Source organism: Pristis pectinata, chromosome X (genome assembly GCF_009764475.1).
Source record: "Pristis pectinata isolate sPriPec2 chromosome X, sPriPec2.1.pri, whole genome shotgun sequence".
Taxonomy (NCBI): Eukaryota; Metazoa; Chordata; class Chondrichthyes; order Rhinopristiformes; family Pristidae; genus Pristis; species Pristis pectinata.
The window spans coordinates 5,548,127-5,569,390 of NC_067450.1; the positions used below are offsets into that span (position 1 = coordinate 5,548,127).

Here is a 21,264-nt window from a genome sequence, read left to right on the forward strand (position 1 = left end):
AGTTACTTGTAGTTCCACCCACCTTGCAATGAAAATATACAAATATAAAAATTAGTGGTAGTGTCTGGTAGAACTGATTCAAATCTACAACAAATAAACACACAGGCACAAACATTACAAAGGCTTCAGCCCAAACGTATAACGGGGCACAGATTCCCATATCTCATCCCTCTCCTCTTATGGTCCAAAACTTCCAATTCCAGATTCAGTGAGTTTGTGCTCCCTGTAAAATTGCTGTAAACTTCAAGTTGCCACCATTTATTAAAAATCCTCCACATCCCCCTCAGGTCCTGAAAGTAGTGCCTATCGCAAGGCCCCGAATCAAATGTACGAACAGGAGATCACTGGTGGCCCCAGTGACCGAAAAAGGGGAAAAGATTGAATTGAGGTTGGGATGAACCAAATGCATCGCTCTAGGAAATTCACCTAATTTGGTGAATGCTCAGGAATTACACCGTGGCATACATTTGATGCCAGTAATATTCAGTCAGATGTTAATACCTCAATTTTCTGACAACAGAATCAAGTTGCACAGAACAGTTGACTAATAAAAGCCAGGTACCACCTGGTTGGGGTTTTTACACTTGGGTCACAGGGAGGCAGGAAGGAGGTCCAACAGGATTAAGGTGGGTCCATCCTCTGACTAAAGAACAGGAATTCCACAGGTTGGCCAAGTATTATTGTTGGCTGATTTGACTGATGTTGAATCTCAAGCAAGTCATCTAGTTCACAAAAGCAGAAAGTGCTTTTGGAAATTTGAATGTGCTCATTAGTCCAATTTCATTCAAGCTTCTAAGCTCCACATTCAACGCAACGGAGCTGAACTAGTTAAAATCAGAGTGGGGGAAGACCACTAACCACCATCTCACAGCACCAGCGACCCAGGTTCAATCCTGACCTCTGACGCTGTGTGTGGAGTTTGCACGTTCTCCCTGTGACAGTGTGGGTTTCCCCCGGGTGCTCCGGTTTCCTCCCACATCCCAAAGACGTGTGGGTTGGTGGGTTACTTGGCTGCTGCAACTTGCTCCTAGGGTGGAGGTAGAATTGGGGGGGGGGGGGGGGGGGGGGTTGATGGGAACGTGGGGAGAATAAAATGGGATTATTGTAAACAGGTGGTCGATCGTTGGTGCGGACTCGGTGGGCTGAAAGGCTGTTTCTGTGCTGTACCTCTCTATGATTCTGAGCCACAGAAAATAGCTTATTCAGCAGTGGACCATTGGAGTTTCATCTGGACACTCCAAAAAGCTGCAAATGCACTCATACAGAACTGTATTTACTCCATATTCTGACCAAAATTCATCTTTCATGGTTAAAGGTGACAAGGCTTTTTACAGCACAGCCCTGCATTATCAACCAATATTGTTATGGCTCACAAAACAGGAATAGTTACAGTCACATCAGCATGAAACACTAGCTCAATCCTCACTGGCATTGCTTCAGGGGTACCTGTGAATATTCAATTGCATTGGGAGAGGGCAAAGACTTCAAATGTACAATATAATTTTATTCTACATGCAATAAACTCCTACATAAAATAATGACTGATGCAGCAATTGGTTTGAAATAAGAAGCAAAGGAAATTTAAAGAGCAACATCTATTATTTGATTTGTTCACATCTGTATTTAATTGGCAGCTATTTTACCAATTTAAGCTATTTAAATTTAATTGCTGTCAAGTCAATTTCTGAAGGTATACATCAAGGTGGAGAGAAAAGCATCTCGCTTGACTACAGAAGAATGTACTGCTACCATGCACTGGTAAAGCCTGCAGACAAAATAAACAGACCGTTCTTTGTCCTTGTTATGCATTCACCTGACTCACTAGGCAGATGCAAACATTTGCAGGGAGTCCGAGCTCACACGCAAGAATTGTCACAATTAAAAAAAAGTGAAGAAACCCCAAAACTGACACAGGTCAAGGTTTGAGGCACAAAAAAGGCTAATAGAATTCCATGGTGAGTACATTCAACAAGTGAACACAAAGGGTTTTTGATTAAAAATTTTACTTGCATTGTATTTAACAGGTTATGTAGAAAGATACAACATGGGTTTGTATTACAAGTTCAAATCACATAACACATTTAATGAACAATTTTTTTTAAAAAATGACACATTTTCCCCACAGGTGTGACGACCACACACACACACACTTCACTCCAATACAAAACTACTTTCAGAGACTGGCTGCTGAGACATTGGAATGCTGGGCTTCCAAAATATTTGAAAACCCATAACTAAAAACGGCATTAAGAATATGCCCCACGACTGGGAATTTCCACCAGATAGACTAATTTAAACAAATCCAAACCCTACACTTGGAATGTCAAACCTAGCAGAGGAGCAAAAATTGATGCACACTGAAGTGATGTCCTTCTGTGGAAGGCATCGACTCAGACTGGGATACAATTCAATAGGCACCAACTATCCTTGGTACCTCAACCCTTCATGTGCAAGCCTCGGCAGCAAATGCTAACAAGGGAACTAAACTGACGATGCAAGGCAGTGACCTTTACCCACAGTGTGTCCAAGAGCTAGTTGAACCATATTCACATTAAATATGTAACTGAATGATGATCTAAGAAACACAGCTGTGGTTAATGTTAATACGAGCCACTCAACTATATCCAGTTTATAGACTGATCTGAAAAGAATGAACCACAGTCTTCAAACTATAGTTCCACCGGTCATACAGAAATCTGACTATGATGCACACAACCATCACGGACCATTTGATATGCAGGAAGAGTAACAAAGCTGACACTTTGCTGCTACGTTACAACCAAAAGCTACTGCTGTAACCTTCAACATCTACCAGTGCATCAAAAAACATTTCTGTTAAAATGGCAATATCGAAAACACAAAAAAAAAAGTTGCCATTAAACTTCATAAAAGGTTGATTATATTGGCTAGAACTGGTCTCTATGGCAACACTGCAAACATGTTCATGCATAAAAGAATGAGCCAACAACAATGAAAACCTCTCAGCTGGCCTGTAAACAAAAACCATCTCATGAAAAAGCTCCAATAAAAGTAGAGAAAAAGATTACTTGCATTCACATTTTAAGTGTGTGCCGGATAAATATTAGAAAGGTTGTCAACCTCTACAAAGGTCCATTTGCTCCATTAAAAGAGACAATTAGGGAAATTACAAATGGGTTTGTTCTCATTTTGGACCTATCAAATATATTGGAATAGGTTCTCAAAACATTACCTTGTAATGACAGTTCAGGACTGTGGCCAGATCACAGAACATCCGACACCAGTCTGCTCTGATGTCCCATGACTATGTGCTAAATAAAATTGTTCTTGGCTTTGAGGGATAATTAGTTTATCACACAATCGTCATCAGTAAGTGCAGAATTGAAACACAATCTTACAGGGCCTATTCCTCAATTCAGTCCCAGCAGAGCAAGCTTTTGTAAATCAAATTCAACCAAGAGCTTTGATGCTAAAACCATTTAGTCGAGACTCTTGATTAAGAATCCAATTAGAAATGAAGATTTTTACTGTTCCAAAAAAAAAGGGAGGAGACACATGCACATTAGTGACTTACTGGGATATGGATTCTGTCAAAAGAACTTCTGTTAGATATCAGGTGTTGAACTTGTACCACAGCACCCAAGTGGTCCTATCGCCAAAAGGAAATGCAATTTCTAACTCAAACCCAGATTTTAATAAGGAACATTCTATTATAATTCTACACTTGCATATTCTCAAATGCCTTCAAGCAAGGCGCTCATCTACTATGACACCTCAACTTTCATGTACTGTATGGTTACACATTGGATCATTACAAACTGCAATTTCCAATACCCTTTGTGAGGGGATTTCAAACAAGTTTAGCAAGGTTGGGGCTTCACTGAAGATCACTATTAAAACTCTTGCTATCAGGCTTCCACCTCCTTTCCTAAATTCAAAACCTTCCTTCATGTAGCTGCTGCTGGAAGGTTGAGCAAATCACATTGATTTTGCCTGCATACCTACTGCCAAGCTTCCTTCAGGTTTGTCCTGCTTTAGCGAGACCCATCAGTGACCCTGGATTCAGTCATTACATTTTTTTTTAAAAAACACTATTGGCAAGTTCCACAAAATATGCCACTCCCAATATAACAGGTTTACATAACTTAAAATGTCTGCCAAAATTAAATCTCAAATGCCATCCTGCAGTGATTTGACATCTTTGCTAAATGGGCCATGATTTTAACTGCAGAAATGGGTAACACAGCACCATTTAAAAGAATAACAGCTTGACAATATTCAGTCATCAGGGAAGTGTTAAGGAACAGGAAAACAGATTTATGTACAAAGGATAAATGAAGAGGAGTGCAGGGCCGCAATTGGAGAATTAGTTTGTCAAACGCTTTGTGTTTCATTTTCCTCTACTTCTGTGTGCCTCTGTGGTGGTGACAATCAAGTGGATAATTCATTGCTTTCTGGAGGGCTGATACATTTTCCACCAATTTGCAAGAAATGAGCAATCAATTTCCAAATTCTGATGCCACTATGGCAAGGTTTATCACCGACAGGAAGGAGAGCCGGCCAGCCCACCGGGAGTGAAGTGAAGTGAAGCCTCAGGTAGTTGCAATGCAAGAGGTCAGGATAGAGAGAAAATACGTCATCATTGATGAACAAAAGGAGCCAGTAGCTGTCCAAATGAGTTGATGATCGTATGCAATTTATCAACGAAGCATGGAAGTCACTATATTGGTGCTCAAAATCCAATTGCCCAAAACACCAGCAATTTTACGCTAAACCCACAGGAATATCAATAGCCAGAAAGCATTATCCTTATTTTTTGACATCCAGAGTGATTCTAGTTTGTTGATGGATCACCTATTTATGCAACAGATGAGTCTTGCCAACCCCCACCCCCCCCCCGAAGTGCCAGCAGATAATTGATACTGCTGCCTCTAATCTGGTCGATATAAAATGCAACTTCATTCAGTCCTTCAATCCAATTAAACTGTTTTGGGTTGGCTTGGGAAGCAAAGCAGGCCGAATATACATGCACTACCATACGCTTACAGCTTCTGATACTTAATTCACAGAACAACAACAGTGAAGAATACAAAGACCAAGCGATGTTTCATCAGTAACCTCAACACCTCCATTAATAAAGCAACTGTTTAGTTCTCAGATTAGAACTCCTGTAACTTTGTAAATAGTTATTGAGGAGTTTGTGGTGATTTGGATAGAAGAGATGGATGGTTTTCATTTAGTAACAAACTTGTGCAATGTTCTAGTAGCCTCTGAGAAAAATCACACTATACCAACCAACTTTCTTCAAGGTTAGCAGCCTGGGTTACTTTGTCAGCAGACACTCTCCACTACCTCCATTATATGGCTCTGGATGGAGCACAGCCCAGAGGGTTCTCCACAAGTAGCATCTTGTAATAATTAAGATGGTCAAAACTCAAACCTCAGCCACTATACACATATCTCAGCTTTATTCTGAGCACAATTTCTCTGTTCTCCAATCCACTGTCACAAGAACACAAGGAAATCATTCAGATTCCCTCCATTTTGACAGCCTAAGTGTAAGTTAAAAATAAAAATGGAATGATCTCAGTCAATGCAAACTTTAAAAAAATCCAACAAGGGAAAATACATTTAAATAAAACATGCTAAATCCACATTTTAAAAACATATTGCACAGAGTATATTGTGTAAACATTTAAGCGTCTGAAATATCAGCCGCTTTGGATTATTCCATTGCATAACAGTTTGCGATTACCTAATGAGGTCTGTCTCACAACAAAGGAGATTCCAGCTTCAATTGATGTAAACAAAGTTTAGGTTTGCCATAGTGGGAAAGAGATTTCTGACTGGGCAGCCCCAAGGACTGAAAAGAACCAGCCTGATCCTGAGTTGAAAGTTGACGCTATCCAGCCCTGAAACTTTGAAAATCAACGAACAACAGCTTTCACAGTATAGTTTTAACACAGTTCAGTCCATTTAGGTTTCATCTGCCATAACCCATCAGCAACACTACAAGAGCCTCTTGCTGTTAGCTGGACCCATCTCGGCAGAGATGCTGGATCGGGTGACTGAGAGGGGCAATCTATCCAAACCTGAAAGAAATAATTTGGGAAAAAAAAATTAGAACCACAACATTCATAAATTCAACAGCAGGCAAAAATCCACTGGATGACAAACCACAGAATGCCAGTTTTGCTCTGTAATTAATCAAATGAAATTGTAGCTTTTGATTTTAATTTCAGAATCCTCTGCACAAGTGGTTTCATAATCTAACTGCCTGAAGGGAAAGCAAACCCAACCCATGGATTCCTCACCTACAGACGCCATTGGCACAATATTAACAACGAGGTTTACACGAAGCCACCTCTGCAAGATTCCACAAGGAGGCTGCAATTAATTATTTTCTTAACTAACCCATGTTACCCAACCACTCAGTCTCAAGAGTTTGAGGCCCATGACAAACTGTCAGAATCAAATTTGCTTTTCCTATTAATCAGTGCACATAACTTACCTCCTTGATCAGAGATAAGTCAAGAGTTAGAAGAGTTGACAAGTCTATTTGAAAGTAATCTTATCAAATGCAATTATAAATAACTTAAGACTTTTTTTTAAAAAGTCAGTCCACATTGTGATCAAGGAGTCCCCCACTGTGTGCCCAGGTCTGGTCAGGCCCGTCTGAGTTTTTCTGGTAATCTTTACATCCAGAAATAGAAGTTAATTATTTTAGAACACAGGATTTGAGTCAATAATGCTCAAGTTCTTTTCATATTTTGGAACTACTCCAGTTGGTCAAAGAGGTTAGTTATTGTGAAACTTGGCTCTTGGTCAAATAAATTATTCAGATAAAGAAAAAAGGAAAATTGAAAGTTAAAAAAAAATCAAAGAGGAGCATTTGTCAATTGGGTGGTTAAGTATTTGTGAAGTAACTAAATAAAAATTTTAAAATAAACCCTAACCCTAACCCAGTGAATGTTTACAGATTGGCACAATTGGTTAAGGTGTACAAAGGGGCTACAAATGATCACCAAGATGTACAGTACCAAGGATGGGAAAGAGAATTCACTGCTCGCGCCAAGTCACCCACATTCTCTCCCGACCCACATGGACAAGAATGATTTTTTTTTGCAAATCTGCTATTGTTGAGCATGATCTCAGAAACTGGTCTGACGCTAAATAGGGAGGGCCCTGTGCTGTGCCAGCAATGAAGGCACATGGATGGTGAAGGACAAAGCAAGCCCCGCCCACAAAACACCTAAAACTTGACAGCCGGCTAAGTCGTACTGTGGCTTAGCCAGCTGTCAAGACTAGAAGTGTCCATGACATTCCAAAACATTACAAATTCAAAACTATTAATCAACAAAACAATGTAAAAAAAATAAGCAAACTCAATTAAATACAGCCATGGAGGCGTTTGGGAACAGCTTGCTGAAGAGGACACTCCATTGTTCTTGTGCACCTGAACATGTAGATCTCTGCACTCTCCCACACCGTGGTAATCACAGGGTAAGCAAGTCGAGGAAGAGGGTTAAGTGGATGGGTGTGGTTAGGAAAGGAGATTGCGCAAGGAGTCAGAGGATTGCTTAGAGAATGGGGGTTCTGGAAGATGATGATGTGTGGGGCTGTGGGAGTGGAGGGGAAAAGCAAAGAGGAGGGAAAAACAACAGGAAGGTTAATAGCAGGAAGATTGGTGACAGAAAAGGTTAGAGGACCAGAAGATGATACACACCTCAGAGCATTCACAGAATAGAGTTAGACCCTTCAAGCCTCAACCAGTCAAAAATTAAACCCTGCTCTAGCACTCTTACAGCTTTTGTTATGCATGGTGTAACTTTGTACAAATTACATCAAATGACCACCATAGCATTTGACATCAATGTGCATCCCAATAGCTTCTGCACACGAACCAGTCAGGTATATGCAAGCACTGGCAACAAATGTAGCTCTGGAAGGCTAGTTTTTGGTCTGCCAGAAGACAAAGTTTGGACACTCTTCTCTCAAAAACACTTTGTTTTCCTTTAAAGTGCCCTCTAAAATCTACTTCCTTAATCACGCTTCATATCTGCCCCAATGATGTTACGTAGCTTGATGTTAACTTTTTGTCAATAACATTCCCTTGGACTTCATGCCTCAGGTTCAAAACAGCTTGTTTAATGAAAGAAAACCCTGTCATTTGGCACCTTAGAAAGTCTGTCCAAAAAAACATACAAATATCTCAAACAATTGTGGTTAACTAAACTGGTTCAACAATCTGTACAAATTATCTTGATAGACTTAAAAATATCATACAATTAGTTATATTGTTACTTGCTTTTGAAGTATAACCCCCTCCCCCTTACGATACAGAATTGCTTTATAAAACAGTGCCTACGTGCCAATATCAACTCCTTTCAATAGGTGGGTACAGACTCCTAATCGTGTGGTCCGGGCGAGGCTCTTCATTCCCCCCCTTATCTTGACCACTCGGAATGAGCTTGGGCAGCCATTGTATTCAATTTGTTGACAATGAGAGATTAGAAATGCGTCCCAGAGGAGAAAACTTTTCACAGCAGCATTTACCCAGAGGAACCAGACTGGGATTGTGTTTCAGGACAAACGTCACATGTAACTGACCACATGGCCAGAGCATAGTTTAACCCCTGTTGATTTATTTTTAAGCAAGCCAGTAAAATGCAAATGAAGGTATATAATCGGAGTTTCATGCAGATTTCTTCTTCTAGTAACTGCACGAGAAATTTATAGAAAATTTATCTTTAAATAAGTGAAAGCTCTAGAGACCAAGCAAGCTGCTGAGGCAGTTGGCATAACCACATCCACTTCTAATGGCAACCTTGCCAATAACACAGAGGAGGTCACTCCAGAATCCATAACTGGGGACCAGACCTGTGTGCAAAATCAACAGTATAATATTTGGAAAGGGAACACTAAAATGTTCATTGAGCAAATAGCAGTTCCTAGAGATTTACTCAAAAAGGGGCTCCAAGTGATACCATAAAGAGAGAATTTGGGCCATTTGGCAATGAACGAAACCACTTCCATGTGTGTTAAAATGTGCAGTTATTTCTTATTTTCAACTACTTATTTGAACTAGAGCTGGGCAACGCACCACATAACATTAAGCTGCTTGGACAGAATGAGATAGGAGAGCAAGGTTGTGCCAAGTCTTGCTGAGGTGTAGTTCCACAACACCTTCAGCTATCTTACAACTCACCACGTGACCACGCGATGGTTGCCAGTAGCCCGTCCCACAATGCAAACAAGGGAAAAACGTTACAAGTCTTGAGCTGGTCCAAGGCCAGTCTTTAAACAAGAACCTTAAAAAGGAGGGGGGAAAGTGATGTGGCAGAGGTGTTTTGAGAAAGTTAAACAAGAGGTTAGCCTCATAGGAACAAAGTTGGAATAAAGGAAGAAGTTGTTGTGCCAGATGAGGAAAATGTGTAAGGGTAATGGACTATTATGAGGGCAAGGTAAAGTGTTGGGAAACTAGGAGCTTTTGTAGATTAACAAGGAATAGTCCAGGGGCCAGGAAAAAAGTGTCACAAATAAAGAATGGAATAGGACACCGTTACCTAGTGTGTTATAAAACCGCAAAATCTGCATTTTTAAAGCAAATAGCACAGGGCTCCCAAGGTAATCACTTCTGGAAGCAGCATTGCATTATAAGCTTGTCAGAGAATTGTCCATAAAACATCCAAACTAACCTTAACCCATAAAAGTGTTCCATTACTCAGCATCAGGGGATGTTTGATGCATAATGGATGGTTTCACATGAGTGGGCATGGTCTAGTGAAGCCCAGCATACCAGAGTAATGAGAGAGAAAGGTGCCTTGTCTGATGGAATTAGAATTCTGTACCCCCCTGTGAACAGATGGATCATCACATCTTTCAAAAGATTTAAGCTGCAATCATCTAAAACATTATAAACCCTGTCACTTTCCCCAATGATTCTCAGGGTCTTCAACCCATCACTGAAAGTAGCCTGGTCCTATCAGAACCCACAATAGAATGAGAGATCATTTAATCCCATTTGCTGTTTAATAACTAAAAACACAGAACTGTCTGTCTGCATACGACTTACTGCCATCTCATACACCATTACATTTGTACAGTTGGTACTTACCAAATGCATGGAGAAGTTCTGCTTGTATTGCCCTGGTGAACTTTTTGACTAGGCACATTGCAGTAAGGCCAGCAAAAAGCATGTTGTAGAGAAAGACTATGTAAAAATTTCCCAGCCAGTTAAACCTGCCAAAGTGCCCCAACAAATCAAAGTTGGTGATTCCTTTAAAAAAAACAAAAGAAAAAACTTTTAATAAAGACAGCAGAAACTCAATGTACAATTTAACACCTGCAGGTTGACTCAGATTCAGAAGTACTGCATGCATTACTTTCCTTGGGTCATTTAACAAGAGCAGCTCAGTAGGTGAAAAAAAAATAATTAGGTGACCCCTACTGCATAAAGTCCTTCAATAAACACCCCACACCTGAGAACACCCAAGTCAGAAACAAGGGAAATGGTGTACTTTAGTAGCTTTTTGGTTGTAAACCCAGCCATAATGATTTAGAGATTTAAAAATAAAGTTAAGAATAAATTTCCATTCAGGATGCATTCTTCTACTCCTGAAATATAGCGTCATGAGCAGTGCAGCCAATCAAATGCAAGGCATGACATGACATGGGTGACCAGATTTGATCAGCAGCAGCTTTAAATGAACTCAAACATGATCACAGCACCCACACACAGAGCTAATGGAACAAAGCCTAATAAATAACAAATCATAATGAGCATAATTTACTGTTTAAGTGCGAAATTTGAAACAGCTGTTAGGATTCTAGATCTGGGGACCGACTTCTATGTGATGAGACAGCTTTCCACAGACAACTGGACAAATCTGTTTATTGGTAAAGTGACAGGTGATCAGTGGGGGACATTTGAAATAGAATTTAATGTGGCAAAGAACTTGGTTATTCCTGTCCCTCAGGGACAAGAGCTTTATTGCCAAAAAATCAGTTTAAGAGAAAACAACACTGAAAGGAGAAAGCACAAAAAGGCATTTTAAAAAAAAACAAAATTCTGGTGACTGGGAGAGATACAAAAAGAAAGCCATGGAAAAGGCCAAAACCAACAAAAAAAAATTAAGGAAACTTGCAAAGGACTGAAATCAGTAAAAAATCTTTTACAATTGTATTAGGAAGAGGATGGTAAGGAGCAATGCGGACAGATTTGAATGCAGATAATAGTGCTAAAAAAAAGGGACACATTAATTAACCTGAGTCACAAAAGGAAAGGAAAGAGTACCATCCTAGACATTCCAAAAAAATAATCAAGGTCAGGTATAGATACAACGATAGCAGAAATTTGGTTGTCTTCAGCAAATGGGAATTGTGAATTTTAAAATCTGAGATTGATAAATCTTTGCTAAACCAAAAAGGCATTAAAAGGGAAAAGGCAGGTTAGATGTGAAAGGTCACAGATCAACCAGCAAATGACAGAACAGGTTCATAGACTTATCCGAAGGAAACAATTTGTAGTTCAGTTATATGAGCACATTCACAAAGCAGCACCTTGAGAATAAATCAGCAATTCATTCTGCATACAGCCCACTTCCAACCTCAGCTGGACTGGGGCTGGGAGTCAAGAGCAGGAACTTCCCAAATAGGCAAGGAAAAGTTGTTACTTGTGCCACTGAAATAACAGAAAGTTCCAGAAATACACAGCAAATCAAATCACCGTCAAGAGAAAATAAAGGTCTTGTTGGTAATTGTGGTAGAATTGACCATGGGGAAGGATCACAGCTGGAATATTTGGAGATACTGTAGTCCACTGTTTGATTTTAGCAAAACATACCATTGATTAATGGCACCCAGGAATGGATCGAATGCAGAAATACAAAAGGGGGATAAAATAAATTCTAGAAAATAAATTTTCCATTTTTTCAGTTAATGAAAGAGCCATCTTGTGGGCAACTGACAAGTTGGGCGTTTGGGAAGTTGCAGGATTCAACCCCTGGTCTGGACTCAGGTATGCGGTTCCAGCTGTAGTTGCAGTAACACCACAATTGGCTGGTGTCAGCATGCTAAGGGTAGAGAAAAACAAAAAGGCCAAGCATTCTACATCTGGTCACTATCCAGCCATGCAAGTGTACCTTCACATAACCAATTAACACTCAAGGCATGTGGATAAGTATCTAATGGGCGGGGGACCTGGAACATGTGACCATCTCCCATAGAGGGGAAATTGGGGTGAGATTTTGAAGAAAGGAAGGTTTAAAATTAAAAAGAGTTTAGGTTTCGAATAACATTTCCACTTCAGCTCTTCAACAGCAGAGTGAGAACTGACCTTGCTTTTACTTTTAGTGAATAATGCAAGACCAGAGTGACAGGGCAGAACTCTTATACAGTGTATCTGCCCCACGAAGCAATAAAGACTTGAAAACATTGAGCATTTGCATTAATTATAGTCCAAGATTAAACAATTCTGAAGGAGGGGGGCAGGTTTCATTTAAAGATTTAAAATCAAGTTTGGCAAATTTTCCAATTTTTGTGCTTATAACACAAGAAGAAAGCAAATTTTTTTTTACGGATGAAGATTTTAATAATTTGAAACAAGTTCTGATTAACTTCATGGAGTTTGGTGCCACCTGCAGGCTGTCTTACACAACGCAATCTGGTTCCAAGATGGCAAAAGCTCGTCGTTACTTCAGGAAAGTAATTTTGCTTCAGGTATCTCTAATTAGCATTTTTAAAGATCACACTCCCAAATTTAACATGCTTTTCTGCAGAATCTGAAAACAACTGCCTTCTTCACATTTTACATTGGGGTTGCTATTCCTCATTACAAAATAGAAATTTCAATAATAAATAGAGATGGGCCGATTGGCCTCTTTCTGTGCTGCAAATCTTTTATGAAAGGAAAGACTTTCATTTCTATAGCAATATTCACATCCCTTTTGGGACATTCCAAAGCAGTGGGCAGGTAGTTTCACTACTTCTAAAGTGTAAAAGGGGGTCATTTTTGGTACATCTCTTCTACTAATTATTTGGTTCCATTCAGAATTGGCAGAAGTTGGCCATGGGCACGTACAGAGATGTTCGTAATATTAACAGCCAATGCAATGTTTTGCTCCACTCCTTTCAAAAGGCCAGGGCTGAACTGTGCCAGCGCTACCTCTACGTTACCTCAGCCATGACCATTCATCAGGAGTAACCCTTTGCAGCAAATGTGGCAAGCTATTTAACTAGAAGGGAGCAGTGAGGGAGTACTGTATTATCAGGCATGCTTTCAAATAAGACATCAAATAGAGGCCTTGTTTGCTTGTTCAAGGAGTCACAGATCGAAAAGGATCCACTTGGAGAGGACCAAAGGGGTCTCCAGGTGTCCCAAACAGCATTCCTCCCTCAACCCAGAGGCTGTTACTGTTTGTTGGGCTTCAAACTGACTGTTATGCTTGAAGTGCAGTCATTGTGTATCCAAGTCACGAGCTGGCAGTGGTGCTCTGTAATAATGTTCTATATAAGCATATTCTTCCCCACCTTTGTGCAATATTCCCCTTCATAATTGCATGGGCAAACTTCTGTACAATGCACGAGATAAAAATAAAGAGTTTAGGTTGATTTGTTTCCCTCCCTAGTCTGAGTGGGTCGAGGCAAATTAGAATGTCCCCACCAATACCTCAACCAAGGTCAATAAACTGCATACACCAGCACAAAAAAGTCTGTTGAGCCTAACAAGTGTTTTATTTTAAATTTCAAACCGGGATGGTTTGTCTGATCTAACAACACTGACTGAAAGTTGAGCACAAACTAGCCTGTTGAAGTGTGCACAAACACTTACCGAGTGTGCGGGAGAATACCGGCAGGGCAGAGCTCAGAACAAGCAGTGACACACAGTTCCCGATTATCTAGATAAAACAGATTAAATTAACAGGTTTTACATATTACAATAAAGATAATGGGATCCTTTAAACCACCTTGATCAGGTCACATCTGGAATACAGAGGCCAATTCTGTTCCCCTCATGGTGCAGGATATCAAAGCCCTTGAAAAAGGTTCAGAGTCGGGCCAAGATTGCACAAAACAATAAAGATTGTATCCCAATTAATCTAGCTTTATCAGGCCGACCTAGAATACTGTGCAGTTTCGGTCCCCTCACACAGCACAGGAATCCAGGCTTTAGGAAGAGGTTCAGAACAGAGCCACTAGATTATTAATACAATTTAATGGCCCTTAATTACCAGCACAGATGTCTGGAGCTTTTAACTCTGGGAGGAGAAATTGGGATCATTAACAAAGATCAGACTCTCTCCACATCCACAGATTAGGTAGGACACCAAATACTGGAGTACAGGTTGCAACAGAACATATTGAGATTGGATGCAATATGGCAGATCTTTGCAGCCTTTGTGTGCTGTCATTTCATTCCAGATTTTAAGCGAATGCAAAGTCAATACAAGCATATAAAAAAAAGGGACCAATTGGGGGCCAGTGTTGCCAGAGAAAGTTTGATTGCCTTCAGGATAAGGATGGATCAGTGTCTCTTTTCCAAGACCAATGTTTTTTTTTGATTTTCTACTTTTCCTGAGACTCTACTTGTGGGGGATTGACAGTGTGCAAGCTACACCATACAGGTGGTAATGAGTGGGTCTTTTCCTGTTCTCATTCACAACATACTTGAAACCATATTATATTTATCTGGCTAGATTCATCAGGAGGTCAGTTATTAATGATGGTATGATAGCTAATACAACAATACAAACTGTGCTGCCAAGTTGCTGCTGGATCCAGATCAGTTGATGGCTAACTTAAGCTCTATGATAATTTAGTATTCAGGCATAGTTTGCCTAAAACCATTAGCAAACAAATTAAAAATTCTTTGTAGTCACTAATGCTGCTGGTCTTTGCCAGATTGAGAAACAATTTATAGTACTTAAACACAATTCTGGAACCAGACAGAATCGGATGGGAGATTCAGAGCCTTTCAGTCTCTTGCCCAAAACAGTGTAATGCACTCACCCAAGCTTGTACGGTGATGTGCTGTAAAGTGAATTGTTCTGTTACAACTCAAGTCAAACCATGCAAAAAAAGTCTAAACACAAATGTATTATAATCCTCGGAGGAAATCATTCTAAACAGACACATGTTAACACCTACCTTGGTCATGGTGGTGTCCTGCTTTCTGGGGGCAAGTTTGATGAAAAGTGGCGAACTGTAAAACCCAACAACTGACGACACCATTAAGTAACTGCAGTGAAGTTAAGTCAAAAACAAAATACTCTACGTGACAAACAAGTATCAACTCCAGAGCATCAGATTCTTTCCCACTACCATTTATAACAACTGGGGTTCAGGACATTGCGTTCTCACCCGGATAAGAAGGGTGGAGGGTTCAAGCCCCATTCCAAAAATATGAGTACAGATGTCCAACACTTCATTGTAGTACTGAGGGAGATCTGCACCTTCAGAGATGCCACCTTTCATATGAAATATCAACCCGATGTCCCATCTGCCTTCTCAGGAGGACACAAAAGCTCATATAGCACTATTTTGAGGAACAGGTCAGCTCTTCCAAGCCAATGTATTCCCCAACCAATATTGCTCATAAATAGATTGGCTTATTTCCCACATTATAACAGTGGCGACAATTGAAAAGTACTTCACTTGGCTGGAAAGTGCTTTGGGACGTCCCATGGTTGTGAAACACTATGGAAATGCAAGCCTTTTTTGTTTGGAAAGGATACAAAATGAGAACAACTTCCACAGCCGCTCCAAGTGAACCAAACATAGAGAGAGAGTCTTTTCCCAGAGGAGGATCCTAGAATAGAAAAAGCACTTAGCAACACCGCAGTCAGACTTCACAACAGAGCGACTCAGTGTTCAAGACACCAACAAAACTTCACGCTGGGGCTGCAGTCACAACTAAAATTTGTTTTGGCTAGAGATATTTTTGGGAGGAATGAGGGAGAAAGGTAGTGAGGGGGGCATCTGCAAACACTGCCCGACCTCACACAGAGAGCAAGGACGTGATACTGGACAGTGGTCAGTACCTGTGGCTGTGTTAATTCAGTACAGAGCAGGCAGGAAAGTCCATCAGCACATTGGCAGTGTGACCTACAAATACCAAGCTTCCATTTTCCTCCAGCGTGCAACCTAGATATTGCACACAATGGAAAGGGAAAAACTGAAAATGCCGTTGGTACTTGACCAGCACCCCTCTCCAAACATTCAGTCAGAGGGGCAATAGTCTAACTTTCCACGCTTAGTCCTTCTTTAGCACCACAGAGGAGATGGAAGATCTGCGATTTGCATCCAAGATCATTGATTCAAGTCCTGGAGCTCCCCCTGCAGGTCACAAAAACTAGTGCACTACACACTGTGGCGACCAGACAGGAAATAACCGCTCAAGGGGCTGAAGGCCACCCACTGAGACAAACTATCTGTCATTTGTTTGCGATTGCATCAATGTATTTTGCTGCTCCACAGAACAAGAGGGCTTGTTTCTCAAGTTGTTGGGAAGCTTACCAACACTCACCAGTTGAGCAAGGGATTAAAATGAATTTTGTAAATCAAGATAGATCAGGCTCTGCTACACACGTTTCCCCACATTCTGAGCCAAACAGCCCAACACTTAATCATGCACAAACTAAATGAATTCTAGCTTCAAGAATTCAATTTTACTCCATGTAGCAGTCAATCTGTTCAGACCTTGATGGATAATTGTCCCCACATTTGTGGTCTATTTAGCTGAGGACTCATGATTTTTGGCCAATATAAAGAATGTAGTAATTCTAACCACAGTTGGAGGCCAATAGCCAGACAAAACAGGAATAGATCTTACAGGAGCTGGGAAATTTAACCTTGTACTCCTCACTAAAGCACAGGTGGATCGTAGGAACAGGAGATGACCATTCAGCCCCAGAGAGAGGCTGTTCTTACATTGTTAGATTATTAGTGATCTGCAGCTTATTCTCATTTACCCCTAACACTGAAAATCCTTGCCTAACAAAATCTATCCTACTGATTTTTCTCAACAAAGATGGACTTTAAAGCAAAAAAAAAGCAAAGCAATGCAAAATGTGTGCACTACATAGATGACTATAGCTGGACATGCATGCAAATGTGACACACAGTGAATTAAGCCCAAGCTAAAAGTGCTCAGGTTAGGCAGCATCAGAAGAATAGTTCAGATGAAAAGGTCATCGACCTGACACATTAACTGTTCCTCTCTCTATAGATGCTGCCTGACCTGATGAGTGTCCAGCATTTTTGTTTTTATTCCAGATTTACAGCAAAATACATATTCTTTAAGTTCTTTACCTGCATTCCTTTAGGCATGGCTGTTTCATCAATAAGCAATTCAAATACATGGAACCCCACCAGCAGGACTGAGATTCCCTGAAATACCAATGATAAACATACGATTTAAGAACAGTGTACTCCACCAGCCAGCCATACATCACACTCAATCCTAAAGTGGAAGTTGCATTACTCCATGGTTTAGCATCACTGTACATTCAAGTACTGACTTCCAGCTGCTGACACTGATTGCAACCAAACTTAGTGCACGTAACACTACTCTCAAAGAAGATTTGTGAATAGAAGGTTCACAGCTGCATAATAGTAGTTGAGCCAGGAATAGAGGAAGCCTTGCGCTATATTTGGCTAGTGATGTAGTTCAATTGGAAGGACTTGTTGTTGCACTGTTCACATGAACTTTGGGGAATAGAAAATTCAGAAGGGGGAAAAATAAAAGCACTAAATCATATCTGATTTGACCGAGTACACCAATTCCAAAGTCGTGAAGTAACTTAGTTATAGGTTGAGTAATATACAATTGCTGGCTCACGCAGAGACAAACAAGTTTGTGCCAAAGGTCAACAAACTGTTCATCTCAATGAGCCTTTTAATGTGAAGTTGGACTTTCTGGATTCAGTCACAAGCAGCACAATTAACTACCACACAAAAAAAAGTTTATCTCAAAACTAACAACCACACACACAAGTCATAGAGCAATACAGCATGGATACAGGCCCTTCAGCCCAAGCAGTCCATGCTGACCACGGTGCCCACCCAGCTAGTCCCAATTTCCTGTGTTCGGCCCATATCCCCCCAAGCCCCGCCCCTCCATGTACCTATCCAAGTGCTTCTTAAATGATACTGTTGTACCTGCCTCACCCACTTCCTCTGGCAGCTCGTTCCATATACTCACCACCCTCTGCGTGAAAAAGGTGCCCCTCAGGTCCCTTTTAAATCTTTCCCCTCTCACCCTAAACCTATGCCCCATCATTTTGGACTCCCCTACCCTGGGGAAAAGACTGTTACCGTCCACCTTATCTATGCCTCTCATAGTTTTAAACACTTCTATAAGGTCGCCCCTCATTCTCCTACGTTCCAAGGAATAAAGACCCAGCCTGGCCAACCTCTCCCTGTAACTCAGGCCCTCCAGTCCTGGCAACATCCTCGTAAATCTTTTCTGCACACCTTCCAGTTTAACCACGTCTTTTCTACAACAGGGTGACCAAAACTGTACACAGTGCTCCAAGTACGGCCTCACCAACGACTTATACAACTGCAACATAATGTCCCAACTCCTATACTCAGTGCCCTGACTGAAGGCCAGCGTGTTAAATGCCTTTTCACCACCCTGTCTACCTGTGAGGCTGCTTTCAACAAACTATGCACTTGTACTCCTCGGTCCCTCTGTTCCATTACACCTCCTGGTGCCCTACCGTTCAAAGTACAAGTCCTACGCTGGTTTGACTTTCCAAACTGCATCATCTGTTGCACATCAAAATGCAGTCACTCCTGAAGCAAGAGCGCCAGCCAGGCACTAAGCTACCAGCATTATTAACATTGTGACTGACTGTAAACATGATCAGTTATTCAGCACAGAAACAGGCCTTTCAGCCCAACTTGTCCATGCTGACCACCCTGTCTACCAGTGTCACCACTTTCAGGGTACCTGCACCCCTAGGTCTCTGGGGGAGGGGGGGGGCGGCGGTGTGTGTGTGTGCGCGCGGTCTTTTGATTGAACTCCTATACCAAAGGATTTCAACAGCATGAAATTATAAAGCAAAAACACTGCCACTAAATCAACCCCCAGTTTATTTCTTAACACACCTACACTAATTAAATCATGCTATTCATTTCAATACAGGGTATTTGGTCATGCATCACACTGATAACTAGAAAGCTGCATTCCCCCAATAGAATTGCTCCATAGGGATCACTCTGCAATCTCAAAGCTACTGAGAACGTAAAATTACAAAAGGCCAGCTCATCTATTCAAAAGAAATTTGTTGGAAAGCAAACTTTTTCAAAACTCTGCATTAAATGGATTTAAACTTGCACTCTCACAAACAAGCCCTTTTTGGAATCAAGGGCACAAAGTAGTTGTGTTTGCTTTCAGACATTATAGATTTCCAGACATCAGCAATTTCTAAATTGCTACAAGATTCTGTAGGTGATCACCTTGATATTTTCTTTAATTGTGAAAAATCTAAGTGGACATCAAAGAATGCTTTCAAATATTGCAATAGAATACACACAATTCAATCTTGATGAGATCCTATTTGGTTTTGCAGAGAAACATTTCTGGAAATACCAGACATACAGAGAACTTGCTAAACCTTTTTTTTTAAATTCAGGAGTTCAACCCAAAACAAAGCTCTAAAACCTCTTACAGCAATAAGGTCAGACTACAAGGTGCACTGCTGTCTCCAGGTGACACATGACAGGCAGTTGGCTGCATTTAGTTGGCAAAGCATTAAAAAAAAGCAGTTTGCAGAACACTTTGTAATTAAACATTCTGTGCGATCAGCAATTCTGTACGAGCGAACAAAATGCGATTGGGTACATTGCATTCCCTACTTGAACGAGGTGAATGTTGATCTGAAGTGAAGTGGATGGGAATGAGAACCAAGTTTTTTTTATGGGGGGGGGGGGGGGGGGTGGTTACTCTTTGCATCATTGCAACTTTGAATAGTACTCTTTGAATAGTACATGAATTGACCCATAATATACAAAATGGCCGAGGAGCAAGGTGCTAAAATTTGCACTAATTGTGCCTGGGCAGGCGAGTGAAACTTCTTCACTTCACAAAGAAGTACAAGCACTTACAGTTAATGCCAGAAGCAGCAGCATGGCCAACGGATAACCCAGATTCCTCTGCCACGGCGATGCTCTTCTCCTCATTTCTGTAGGAATAAATTTGCGGTTAGATGCGCAGGGTCACAGAGACACACAGACACAGAGAGATGCACACAGACTATTGCCCTTACCCAATTTCAGCCTCCTGGCATGAATACTCAGGAACTGATTTTTGAGAGATTCCACACTGAAAAACACCCAGCAGGATGACAACTTGCCTGCCACCATAACAAAAGAGATGTATTAGTAACCATGTTGCTTATAAGATATAATTGGTCATTCATTTGCATATCAAACCTTCCAATAAAATGATCAGCTACCTGGAATATGAAACTGTACAGCACAATACAAGCTGTTTTTTTTAAATATAATTTTTATAAATAAATTTGTTTGCCAATGCAATATTAATTGTAAGAATTTAACACAAATAAAGGGATATTAAATCCAGCTAAGCTTATTGCATCATCATTGATAGCTGTATAGAAAGCATGTGTAACCAGGTATTAGTGAAGATTTTTGCATACCATTTAACTTGTGTACTACAGCTGCCTCTTCAAATCGTGTACAGTTGAGTTGTTCGTCCAGATCTTCCAAAAGCTTAAATTAAAAATGGATAAAGATGAATGAAGTATTCTCTACCTTCAACAACTTCCATTTATAGAGCACCTTTAATGTACATAACTGGCACATAAACTGGATATGCAGCAATTCACAGAGGTGGCCAAAAGCCAGGCTGAAGCAATGGGTTTTAAGGACTAGAGTTGGAGACATTCAGTGAGGAAATTCTGAAGCTGACAGCAGCCTCAGCAAAAGGCTACAGCTGCCAATGATGAAGTAGCAGAAATCGGGGATGCAAGTGGTGCCCCAAACTGGAGAGACACAGAGCCGAGGAGAGGATTTAAAACAAAATTGGGAAGAGCAATGCTGTGGAGGGATAAGCATTTGTAATTTAAAACATTACTGGATCAGGAGTCAGTGAACAGAAAGACTGACGGGCGAACAGGACAGAATGACACCTACAGCTGAACTTTGGAGGAGTTGAGGTTTGAGGGTGAAGTCAGGAAGCCAGTCAAAGCAGCAGCTGAAGTGGTGGAATCCATGAGTACCAAAAGGTTTCAGGAGCCGATGAGCCGAGACTGAGGC

The 21,264-nt window shown here is 40.8% G+C and overlaps 1 protein-coding gene across 2 annotated transcripts in view; it reads right to left on the bottom strand.

Annotated features, from left to right (window-relative positions):
• Positions 1–1,652: 1,652 nt before the first annotated feature.
• lmbr1l (limb development membrane protein 1-like) overlaps positions 1,653–21,264 on the bottom strand; it is a 56,521-nt gene continuing 36,909 nt past the window's right edge. For both annotated transcript variants that reach the window (XM_052009686.1, XM_052009687.1), the window contains exons 9-17: positions 20,646–20,718; positions 20,253–20,339; positions 20,092–20,168; positions 17,290–17,367; positions 15,714–15,787; positions 15,127–15,217; positions 13,811–13,877; positions 10,097–10,258; positions 1,653–6,071 (exon numbers count right to left, since the gene is read on the bottom strand). In XM_052009686.1, the coding sequence (XP_051865646.1) occupies positions 5,989–6,071; positions 10,097–10,258; positions 13,811–13,877; positions 15,127–15,217; positions 15,714–15,787; positions 17,290–17,367; positions 20,092–20,168; positions 20,253–20,339; positions 20,646–20,718 (792 nt within the window). In that variant the 3' untranslated portion in view covers positions 1,653–5,988. The remainder of the gene's footprint in view (positions 6,072–10,096; positions 10,259–13,810; positions 13,878–15,126; positions 15,218–15,713; positions 15,788–17,289; positions 17,368–20,091; positions 20,169–20,252; positions 20,340–20,645; positions 20,719–21,264) is intronic.